General features: G+C 59.6%; 1 protein-coding gene across 1 annotated transcript in view; it reads left to right on the top strand.

The window, feature by feature from the left end:
- The first annotated feature begins 340 nt into the window (after positions 1–340).
- Positions 341–11,558, top strand: part of LOC125345422 (cytoplasmic FMR1-interacting protein 2-like) — a 16,498-nt gene continuing 5,280 nt past the window's right edge. The window contains exons 1-8 of the mRNA XM_048337591.1: positions 341–354; positions 1,014–1,110; positions 1,960–2,088; positions 2,930–3,034; positions 4,692–4,783; positions 6,345–6,462; positions 8,423–8,542; positions 9,109–9,302. Of these exons, the coding sequence (XP_048193548.1) occupies positions 341–354; positions 1,014–1,110; positions 1,960–2,088; positions 2,930–3,034; positions 4,692–4,783; positions 6,345–6,462; positions 8,423–8,542; positions 9,109–9,302 (869 nt within the window). The remainder of the gene's footprint in view (positions 355–1,013; positions 1,111–1,959; positions 2,089–2,929; positions 3,035–4,691; positions 4,784–6,344; positions 6,463–8,422; positions 8,543–9,108; positions 9,303–11,558) is intronic.

Here is an 11,558-nt window from a genome sequence, read left to right as displayed (position 1 = left end):
AGCCAGACGAGCTCAAAGCCAACTGGAGCTACATAGTGACACTCTGTCTCAAAAAACAAAAAAAGAGGAGAAGCTGGGTTCTAATGGCTCACACAACTCTAGCGAATTCAGAGGCTAAGATCAGGAGGATCCCAGTTCAAGGGTGGTCTGAGCAGAAAAGTTCAAGCGACTCCTTCTCAGTGACTGCTGAGGCCGGTGGGGTAGCATAGTTACAACAGGAAGTTCAATGCAGTTTTACAAGTCAAGACAAGAAGCCAAACACAGGTGACATACCCAGGGAAATACCCAGGCAGGAAACGAGACCTAATCTCAAAAATCACAGCAAAACTAGGCTGGAGGTATGGCTATTCAATGGTAAGAATGCCTGCTTTGCAAGCACAAGGCCTGCGTTCAAATCCAAGTACCATATACAAAGGGAGGGATAACAGTCTCTCCTTTTCCTGGGATCCAAATAAGATATATATCTGTGAGACAGGAATAGGACTGGTAAGTTCTAAGTGAGGGAAGGGCAATGTGACAGCAGACGCAAGTCTGTTTTCTTTTGTGGGGAAAGACCAGGAAAACTCCTCAGCCAAGTGGTCACAATTTGACCAGAAAGTAATAAGGCTCAAAAAGAAGTTAGTAACAAGTACTTCAACAGGAAATTACACCGCCAAGGAAACAGAAACCTAAGTTCGATTCTTACTATTAAATAGGTAAGTTAACAATCACATATTTATAGATTTTCATTTCTCTCACCAAAAAATGTTTTAATTCCTGTCAGCAGGAAAAAGTAGACAGAAACTGAGAAAGGATTCCACAAGTTCTCCCCAAAAAGCAGGAAAACAAATTAGGTAGAAAGAAAAGCCAATATAGCAAATCTCCCCTTGCCCCTGAGCCGCCCTGACCTTCCTCACGCACCGCCGCCGGGGCGCAGGGGTCACCTAGGCCGGGTTCAGACCGACGCCCAGTGTTGGGTGTTGGGCTCTGAGTTCCCTGCCTCTCCCCCCCCACCCCCCCCCCCCGCATTTCAGGGCAGCCCAGTTCCTGAGGAAGATGGCCGACCCCCAGTCCATCCAGGAATCGCAGAACCTCTCCATGTTCCTGGCCAACCACAACCGCATCACCCAGGTGAGGGCACACGGGCCCGGCCAGCTCCTCCGCCCTCCCCCTCCCTCCCTCCCGGCCCCAGGCCCCCTGCCCTGGCCCTGTAGAGCGTGAGTCCAAGCAGGACAACCTCGTGGCCCACCGTGACGCCACAGGCAACCTCGGGGCCTCGGCCCCCCCATCTGGCTCTGCGGGTCTGAGAATCGGCCTCGTATCCGGCAGGCTGCGTGAGGCTGACCAGCCCCGCGGTTCAGGAAACCGGGGTGTGCTCCGGCACCCCTTTCCCGGGCCCCGCCCGCACGGCCGCCCCTGGCCTGTTTTGCCCCGCCCAGCTCGATCCGCCCTGTGTCACCTCACCTCAGGCAGGCACCCTCAGGTCTACCTGCGCACCCCCAAACCAACGGGCGGGGAGGGGGCGTCCTGCAAGTTCTGGGGCTCTGAGGGCCCGGACCCCTGACCCACAGGGCTCGGGAAGGGCGGCGGGGGGCACCTCAGACCCTGCCCCCCCCCCAGGAGCTGTGTCTGCCCTGTGGGGCTGTGGCAGGGTGGAGACCCCAGCCGCCTCTGCTCCCCACACGGCCCGGCCTGAGGAGACCTAGAGGAGATGGGGAGCACGTGTGCATCCTCCCAGCGGGGCGAGTGCCGCCCTGCGTCCTCCATCGCAACCAGGGCTGGGTGTGCAAAGGCCCAGGGGGGACCGACCAGGGGCCTGACGGGCGGGTGGGTGGCGCGGGCTGGCGTGCGGGCTCCGGTTCCCCCGGGGGGACACAGCCGTGGGTACCCTGGGCTGGCTGGCTGTGCCCAGCCCTGGGCGTGGGTGCGAGCGGGGGGGATGCCGGGCCCGTCTCACCGGAGGGTGGCGCTGTGGTCCAGTGTCTCCACCAGCAGCTGGAGGTGATCCCGGGCTACGAGGAGCTGCTGGCCGACATCGTGAACATCTGCGTGGATTACTACGAGAACAAGATGTACCTGACGCCCAGCGAGAAGCACATGCTGCTCAAGGTGGGGGGGGGGGGTCCCTGCCACGTCCTCCTCCCCCTCCCCCCTCCTCCCCCCTCCCTCCTCCTCCTCCCTCCTCTCCCTCCTCCTCCTCCCTCCTCCCCTTCCTTCTGGTCTCCTTCACCTCTACGGCTCCTGGTAGTGAGTTCCTACGCCAGCAGGGGGCGCCAAGCCCTAAACAAAAAGGTCCCCATGCTGGTCCTGCAGAGCAAGATGCTCCCGGGCCAAACAGGAAGTGATCCTTACAGCTTCCTGTCCGCGCCCCTCAAGTGTCCCCCGAGAAACAGAGGCACGTGGGGACGTGACATTCCCACGTCCCCATAGTGGGCCGGACCCTCCACACTTGAGCTCTGCGTTTAAAAAAAAAAATGTTTTAGAAAAACGAGTTCTCTTTCAGTGGATAACTAAAGGGACTGAAGTGTTAAGAATTGTCACACACACACACTCACACTTCTCAGGCATCTTGGGGCTTCCTCTCAAGGACCTAGATGGGCACATTTGGCGCACAGACCCTGCGCTGGGTCTGTCGAGTGACCGTCGCTGAGGCTCAGCTGTGTGACTTGGCCAGGCTCTGGAACCTCTGTGTGTCTCGGCTTCCCGTCTGTAGAATGGGGCTCTTGCTTTGAACTTGACTCACAAGAGACGATGCTTGTTCTAAAGTCATTGGCCCAGTGATTAGGGCTCTGGAAATGGGCACCATAGTGATGTGCTAAACTTCCAGTTGGAAGGAGCCTGGCATTTCCTGTCCTTATTTGAGGATGCATAGAATGTGTCGGGGGGGAGGGAGGGGGTTCACAGCCCCATGGCGATGACGGCATCTGCTCTCTGCCCCATCCTGCCCTAGGTGATGGGCTTCGGCCTCTATCTGATGGATGGGAACGTCAGCAACATTTACAAGCTGGATGCCAAGAAGAGAATCAACCTTAGCAAAATCGACAAGTTCTTCAAGGTCAGCCACTAGCCGGGGCCATGGACAGGCCGGCCCGGTCACACCCAGGACCCCTTTGGGGAAATTGTGGGCTTTGTCAGGTGGACAGGCACTCTCAAGACAGGAAGGGGAGGGGAGAGGAGAGGAGGGGAGGGGAAAGAAGAGGAAAAGAGAGGAGGGGAGAGCTGAGATGAGAGAAGGGGGGAGGGGAGAGGAAGGAAGAGGAGAGGGGAAGGAAGGGGGAGGGCAGGAGAGGAAAGGAAAAAGGAGGGGAGGAGAGGAAGAGAGGGGAGGGGAAGAGAGGAAGAGGAAAGAGAGAAGGAGAGGGGGTGGAGGGGAAGGATAGGAAGGGGAGGGGAGAGGAGGGGTGTATCGGAGCTGCCCTAGGCAGAGGGGGTATCACCGGCCCACGAAGGCCTCGGCACGCAGCTGGATTCTGCTGGGCGTCTAACTGCCGCTCCCGCCTTTCCCGCTCTCCCTGGCCGGAAGTCCTTGCCCACCTCCAGGGAACCGTGCGCTAGTGCCCGGTAGAAACCAGAGCTCTTGGGAGGAGGGCCAAGGACTGGATTAGAACTCAAATCCCAGGTGGCAAAAGCCCCTCACGGGCACACACACACACACCATCAGCTTCGGCGCCCCCAGATCTGGCCTCCTCACCCCAGATCGTTAGAAGAAGAAGAAGAAGAAGAAGAAGAAGAAGAAGAAGAAGAAGAAGAAGAAGAAGAAGAAGAAGGCGGCTCAAGCAAACCTTGGAGGGTTGTACACGGTGCGGGCTTGGTTTGGCACGGAGATCTGGGGTGCAAAGGCACTGGAGGCCAGGAGGCCGAGCCTGGGCCTCGCTACAGCTCTGAGTCACCGGGCGAGCAGCCGTGGGGCGCGGCGTGGCGTGGCCGGGCTGTTCTTCAAGACAGAACATTGCCATTTCTCCAGCCTGCACTGGGGGGGGGGGACTCCCCACAGACAGGGCCAGGCTTCCCGGGGGCCCAGTGGTCCGGGGGCTTTGGGCAAAGCTCTAGATCTCCCTGGAGCTCAGTTTCCCCAGTACTCCCCAGATTTAGCAGGATTCTGCGGTGTGAGCCCAGAGATCTAATCCTGCTTCTGGCCAGAAAGCGTGTGTAAGGATCCGCGGCTGATGCCAGGGGGTTCGCAGCATCACCGCAAAGTCCCAGGGCTCCTGAGCGGGTGTGGATAGCGGGTGTTGGGGGGGGTCAGGTTCTAGTGCTGGAGAGGCCGAGGGTGAACACCGGCGCCTCCCTCCTCACCTCGGCTTGCTCCGCCCTGTCTTTCCTTTGTCAGTCTTGGGGCTTGAACTCCGGGCCTGGGGGCCCTGTCCCTGAGCTCCTTTTGCTCATGGCTAGCCATCTGCCACTTGAGCCACAGCTCCACTTCCGGCTCTTTCTGAGACGTGTGGTAGCGATGAGCGTCTCCCAGGCTTTCCTGCCCCAGCTGGCTCTGAACCGGGATCCTCCGATCTCAGCCTCCTGGGTCGCTAGGATGTCGGGTGCGAGCCGCCCGCTGCCCAGCGAGGGGCTTCGGGGTTCAGGCTCGGGCTGCTTAGATGAGCGAGGCGGGCTGGAGCCGGGGGAAGGACTTGGCCGGGGGTCCTGTGGGGGTCCCCCCACCCCCCACCCCCCCGGCCTGCGGGCGCGTCTCACCGCCGCCTTCGCTTCTCTTGCAGCAGCTGCAGGTGGTGCCTCTGTTCGGGGACATGCAGATCGAGCTGGCCAGATACATTAAGACCAGCGCTCACTACGAGGAGAACAAATCCAAGTGAGTGCGTGCCGTAATGTCTCTCGGCGTCCTCGACAGTGCCCAGCCCTGGGCCGGGGGCCGGGGGGCCGCTTCAGCCCCCCCCCTCCTCCCCAGAGCCCCGGCACCGCCACCGGCTCGGCGGCGACCAGCCCCAGGCGCTCCGACTCCTTTGCCCGCTGCCGTCCACCCGGCTCTAAAGGGCTCGGAGCACTGGCCACGCCCCTCGGCCCGCTCAGCGCCCGGGGGGCGCCCTGGAGGGGGGCATCGGAGAGAGAGACGCCCTCCCCCGGCTCAGGTTGCGTGGCCACGCAGTAAGTAGGGGGTAGCGCGTGGGTGGGGGCGTCGCCGGGCACCGGGGCCCCAGTGCCCGCCGGCCGGGGCGGCTCCATCGGGCCTCGGGTGGAGGAAGCCCGGCCCCGCCCCGCCCCCCGACACGAGCGGCCGTGGCTCACGCCCGTCATCCCAGCCACTCGGGACGCTGCGATCTGAGGAGGGCGGTTCAAAGCCAGCCCAGGCAGGAACGCGCGTGAGACTCGTTATCTCCAGTCCGTCTCAGGAAAACCCACAAGCGGCGCCGTGGCTCCGCCGGTGGAACACCAGCTCCGAGCACAAAAGCGCGGGCACGGTGCCCAGGCCCCGAGTTCAAGCCCCAGAACCAGCACAAGCAAAGGAACTAAAGACACTCGCAGGGGGTCTCGGCCCCCCCCCCAGCCCGGAGCCCTGCCGCTGGGACCCCAGGACAGGGGGGGCTGGCGGCCTGTGGAGGAGCCGGGACCCCCTCCCGCCCTCTCCCTGCCTGGCTACCGGGCCACCTGCAGCCAGGCCCGGAGACGCGGGTTCGAGTGTGCCCATCCCTACAGAAGTAGCGTGCAAGTGCAAAGAAGTCCCTGGCGCTCTGCCCCTCGGTGCCGAGCGCTGGGCTCTCCCCCGCTCCCTGTCGGGGCCCGGACCCCAGCACTGGGCGGAGGAAGGGGAGCGAGGGGCCCCTTGTCCCCCCACCCCCACCCCGCCCTTCTGCTGCTCAGCCTGGCTTTCCTAGTGGCATCTTCCCGCGGGGAAGGGGGAGGACGGGGGAGGGGGGCGGGCAGGAGGCGCCCACCTGGGCTCCTTGCTCCAGTGCCAGCTCTTCCCACCTCTAGAAAGTACGACGCGGGCACACGCGCACACGCGCACGCACGCACACGCGCGCCCCTCGGCTCTGTGTGGAACGGGCGCGTTGTAGCTGGGCGTCCATCTGACGGAGCGGGGGCGGGGCGGACGCCAGGCGGCCCCACGAGGGCCAGGCAGGAGGAGTGGGGAGGGAAACTGAGGCACAGCCTCTTCGTTAGTGGCGGGAAGAGAAGGGGAGGGGGGAGAGGGCACGGGCTGTGTGTGTGTGTGTGTGTGTGTGTCTCGCAGACGCTGGTGCCCGGGCTGGCCTTCAGCTGCCATCCTCACTCTTGGCCCCCGAGCAGCCGGGTTACAGGTGCGAGCCGAGCCCTCCTTGGAAGTCTTTTGGGCAAGCGCTTGCTGGGGTGGCCGCCCACCTCCCCCCTCGGAGAGGGGTTCCCCCCCCCCAATGCTGCGGCCTCCCCCCCAGGTGGACCTGCACCCAAAGCAGCATCAGCCCCCAGTACAACATCTGCGAGCAGATGGTGCAGATCCGGGACGACCACATCCGCTTCATCTCCGAGCTGGCCCGCTACAGCAACAGCGAGGTGAGCAGGGCGCTGGGGGGGGGGGGGGGCGGGGGGGGGGGCCGGGGCCTGGTCACTGGCACACGGTGAGCTGGGGGACACCGTCCTGTCCCCACCCGCGTGTCCAGGGAAACCGCTTTGAATGCGCACGGTCTGCACGCGTGCGTGCGTGTGCGTGTGTGTGTGTGTATCCTGGGGCTTGAACTCAGTGCCTGGGACGTTTCACTGATTAATGGGAGATAAGAGTCTCATAGCCCCCCCCCCTTTTTTATTGGTCTGGGCTGGCTTTGAACCAGGATCCTCAGATTCTCATCTATCCATCCATCCATCCATCTATCTATGGAAACAAGATCAGTCCGCAAACCTAAGAGATAAGGTAGCTCTGCAAAAGGAGAAGCTGGCCCTGCCCAGCCGCCTGGAGTTTGGGCGCTCAGGCCTGCTGGGCTTCTGGCTCTTCTCTTGATCTGTTGATGGATAAACAGGCCCCTCCTCAGCCCCCTGACTGCGGAGGCCCCCCTCCCCCCCCCCGCGCTCACTGCTGCCACCCTGTGGCCAGCGGCGGGCATTTCTGTCTGATCATAGAGCAAGCAAGGTACAGACCTTGAAATGGGGTCGGCCCGACAGATGCGGGCAGGGTGGAGGTCAAACCAGGGGCCCACACCTACTGCTAGCCTGCCTGCGTGCTTCCCTGCCCACCTCCTTCCCTTTCCTTTATCCTCTTCCCCCCTCCCTCCCTCCTCTCTCTCTTCTTTCCTCCTCTCTTCCTCCCTTCCTTTCCAGGGATCAAGCCCCAGGTCCCCCCCCCCTCACTCGAGTGAAGCCCCCAGACCCAAGCATTCAGCTTTCTTAGCAAGTGTGTCCATCCGCCATACAGCCCTGATCGCTTTGACCTGGCAAGCCGGGGCCGGCTGCTTCCTAGTGAGGGCTAGCGGATGTAGGGAGCGCCTTCAGAAGCCCCGTCCTCCTGTCCCGGCGGGAGTTCTGATCCTGCAACGGTTCCCAACTGGACACGGGCGAGCCCCCAAGCATTCGGCAGGGAGGAAGCGGGCTGAGCTCCCACGAGCCCCAGGTGGCTGTGCTCACCCCCGTGGATACTAGCCTTGCCTCCGTGTGCACTTAGACCCTTGACTGTAAACGAAATAACACATACAATACACATTGTAGTGTGTTTAATAAGCAGCACGAGCAATAATGTGTCACCATGCATATTTAAATGTATGCCACATGTTGCTTATATAGAATTCTGTGCTGCAATGTGCGTTGAATAGGATGTGTAACAAATCACGCACATATTTGACTTACTGCACGCGCAGAGCTGCTGTAACTACCGCGTGGGAGAAGTTCAGCTAACATGCAGTGTAACCCCGTCCCTGCGCGTGGGCGCCATTGTGTATGGTGAACTCACCGCTCAGCAGCACAAACACGGGCCCGGTGCGCCAGCCCATGGGCGCGGGGCGTTTCTGCGCGGGAGGAGGGCTGAGAGTCTCACCCGGTCTGTAAAGACTGACAGATCCCAGCGAGCATCGCGAGGGACGACCGCCTGCCACGTGGGGGCCACGTCCGTGGCCGTGTTTCATTGCGGCATATTCCACAAGCCAAAAGAGGTTTGTGTGACATCCACCGTCGTGGCTTGCGATGGGCATTTGCTAGGAAGGAGAACCAAGACACGGGATTCGCTGGATCGCCACATTTGCCGCTGGTGCACCGGTGGCTCACGCCCGCAATCCTAGCGACCCAGGAGGCTGAGACCGGAGGATCTCAGTTCGAAGCCAGCCCAGGCAGGAAAGTCTGCCAGCCTCTCATCTGCGGTGCACCACCAAAAAAAAAAAAAGCCAGAAGTGAAGCTGTGGGTCCAGGGGTAGAGCACGAGCCTTGAGCACCACATAAAGAATAAAGCCCGGACACGGTGCCCGGGCCCTGCTGAGGTCAGGCGTCGCGCGTGCAGTTGGCGAAGGCTGAGGGTCTCTGCCCTGCTTCCCAGGTGGTGACCGGCTCGGGGCTGACAAGCCAGAAGTCGGACGAGGAGTACCAGGAGCTCTTTGACCTGGCGCTGCGGGGCCTGCAGCTCCTATCCAAGTGGAGTGCCCACGTCATGGAGGTGGTAGGTGGAGGCCCGGGTCATGGAGGTAGAGGTTGGGGTCCTTTTCCCTTTTGCCCATGGCTGGTGCTCTACCCCCAGGGGCCACGCCTCCAGCCCAGGTTTTTGCTGGCTCATTGGTGCTTCTGCTCTCGACGTCCAGCGTTCCTTACAAATAAGATTGTGTGGTGTGTGGTCTTTCGTACCTGGCTTCTTCCTTTTCTCTTTCTGTCAGTCGTGGGGCTTGAACTCAGGGACTAGGCGCTGTCCCTGCGCTCTTTTGCTCATGGCGCTCTACCACTTGGAGCCACCGCACCACTTCTGGTTTTCTGGTGGTTCACCGGAGATAAGAGGCTCACGGACTTTCTTGCCCGGGCTGGCTTTGAACCACCATCCTCAGGTCTCAGCCTCCTGAGTCACCAGGATGACAGGTGTGAGCCACCGGTGCCTGGCTACCTGGCTTCTTGTAGTTCCCTCAGTCAAGGTTCAGGACCTTTTCCTTTTGGGGGGCTGGTAATATTCCACGGTACGGGGTTTGTCTCGCACCTGGCACCGACAGGCTCCCTTGGTGGTTCCCCCCTCTCGTCTAGTACTCTTGGAAGCTGGTTCACCCCACAGACAAGTTCTGCAACAAGGACTGCCCGGGCACGGCGGAGGAATACGAGAGAGCCACGCGCTACAACTACACCAGTGAGGAGAAGTTCGCCTTCGTGGAGGTAGGCGCCGACCCGGCCCCGAACCCTGGCCACAGGCCACGGCCCTCGGTGCTCCGCCCACCGCGACGGCATTGTCCCCTGTCCATCAAGCGTCATCTCTTTTGGTCAAAAGCCGTCACTCAAGCCGGGCGCCGGTGGCTCCCGCCTGTCCTCTAAGCTACTGAGGAGGCTGAGATCTGAGGATCACAGTTCAAAACCAGTCCTGCCCAGGAAAGTCCCTGAGACTCCTACCTCCAATGAAACACCAGTAAAGCCAGAAGTGGAGCTGTGGCTCAAGTAGTAGAGCAAAAAACAAAACAAAAAGCTCAGGGACCGTGCCCAGGATCTGAGTTCAAACCTCAGGACACACACACACACACACACACACACACACACACACACACACACACAGAGTTGTTATTCAGAAACAATTAGAGATTCATCTGGTCCTCAAAAACCCAATAGATGTTATTTACTCTACTGGAAAAATGGGCTGAAAGAAAACCATCAGCAAAAAGAAACACCGAGTAGCTAAAGCAGATCTGAACTCCTCAGGCAAAGACACATTTGCCACCCCTTCTCCTCTGGCTTTGTGCTGGTTCGCTGGGAGATTCGTGGCTCGGTGAGAGGTTCGTGGACTTCCCTGCCCGGCTGGACATTGAACTGTGATCCTCCAGACTTCCGCTTTCTGAGTCTCTGGGACTACAGGCATGAGCCACCGGCGCCTGGCACCCAATCTTCCTATTCCTTGACACAAGCAGTTGCACGTATTTATGGGGTCCACCCAGTGCATAATAATAAGATAGTGATAAGATGCTAAGACGGGGCGCATGGAACACTTGTGGCCTCTTGGGTGTATTGGAGTCCTCTCAAGTAGCGCTTTTTTTTTTTTTTTGCCAGTCCTGGGGCTTGAACTCAGGGCCTGAGCACTGTCCCTGGCTTCTTTTTGCTCAAGGCTAGCACTCTGCCACTTGAGCCACAGCGCCATTTCTGGCCGTTTTCTGTATATGTGGTTCTGGGGAATCGAACCCAGGGCTTCAAGTATACGAGGCAAGCACTCTTGCCACTAGGCCATATCCCCAGCCCCCAAGTAGCGCTTTTGAAGTGATGCAGTGTTGTTGTTGGTGGTGGTGTTGGTGGTGATGGTGGTGGTGATAGTGGTAGTGGTGGTGGTGGTGATGATGGTTGTGGTGGTGTTGATGGTGGTGGTGGTGATGGTATTGATTGTGATGGTGGTGATGATGATGGTGAGGGTGGTGGTGGTGATGATGGTGTTGATGGTGATGGTGGTGAATATGGTAGTGGTGTGATGGTGATGGTGATGGTGATGTTGGTGATGATGGTGGTGGTGGTGGTGATGATGGTGTTGATGGTGGTGTTGGGGGTGGTGGTGATGGTGGAAATGGTGGTGGTGGTGATAGTGGTGATGATGATGGTGGTGGTGATAGTGGTAGTGGTGGTGATGATGGTGGTGGTGATAGTGGTGTGATGATGGTGGTGATGATGGTGATGGTGGTGATGGTGGTAGTGATGGTGATGGTGGTGGTGGTGATAGTGATGGTGGTGGTGATGGTGGTGGTGGTGATGATGGTGTTGCTGGTGATGGTGGTGATGGTGGTGGTGTGGTGGTGATAGTGATAGTGGTGGTGATGTTGGTGATGGTATTGATTGTGATGGTGGTAATGGTATTGATTGTGATGGTGGTGATGGTGATGATGGTGATGGTGGTGGTGGTGATGATGGTGATGGTGGTGGTGGTGATGATGGTGGTGATGGTGGTGATGATGATGGTGGTGATGGTGGTGGTGATGGTGATGGTGGTGATGGTGGTGGTGGTGGTGATGGTGGTGGTGGTGATGGTGGTGGTGGTGATGGTGATGGTGTTGATGGTGATGGTGGTGGTGATGATGACGGTGGTGGTGGTGATGATGGTGTTGATGGTGGTGATGGTGGTGGTGGTGGTGATGATGATGGTGGTAATGGTGGTGGTGGTGGTGATGGTGGTGGTGGTGGTGATGATGGTGATGGTGGTGATGGTGGTGGTGGAGGAGGTGGTGGTATTGATGGAGATGATGGTGATGGTGATGGTGGTGGTGGTGATGGTGTTGATGGTGATGGGGTGATGGTAGTGGTGATAGTGGTAGTGGTGTTGATGGTGGTGGTGGTGGTGATGGTGGTGATGGTGATGTTGGTGATGATGGTGGTGGTGGTGATGATGGTGTTGATGGTGGTGGTGGTGGTGATGGTGGTGGTGGTGATGGTGTTGTGGTGATGGTGGTGATGGTGGTGGTGTGGTGATGTGGTGGTGGTGATGTGGTGTGGTGATGTGATGGTGGATGGTGATG

The sequence above is a fragment of the Perognathus longimembris genome, unplaced genomic scaffold, assembly GCF_023159225.1.
Source record: "Perognathus longimembris pacificus isolate PPM17 unplaced genomic scaffold, ASM2315922v1 HiC_scaffold_5662, whole genome shotgun sequence".
Taxonomy (NCBI): Eukaryota; Metazoa; Chordata; class Mammalia; order Rodentia; family Heteromyidae; genus Perognathus; species Perognathus longimembris.
Note: the sequence above shows the minus strand (reverse complement) of the source record. Positions and strands in the feature narration are given on the sequence as shown.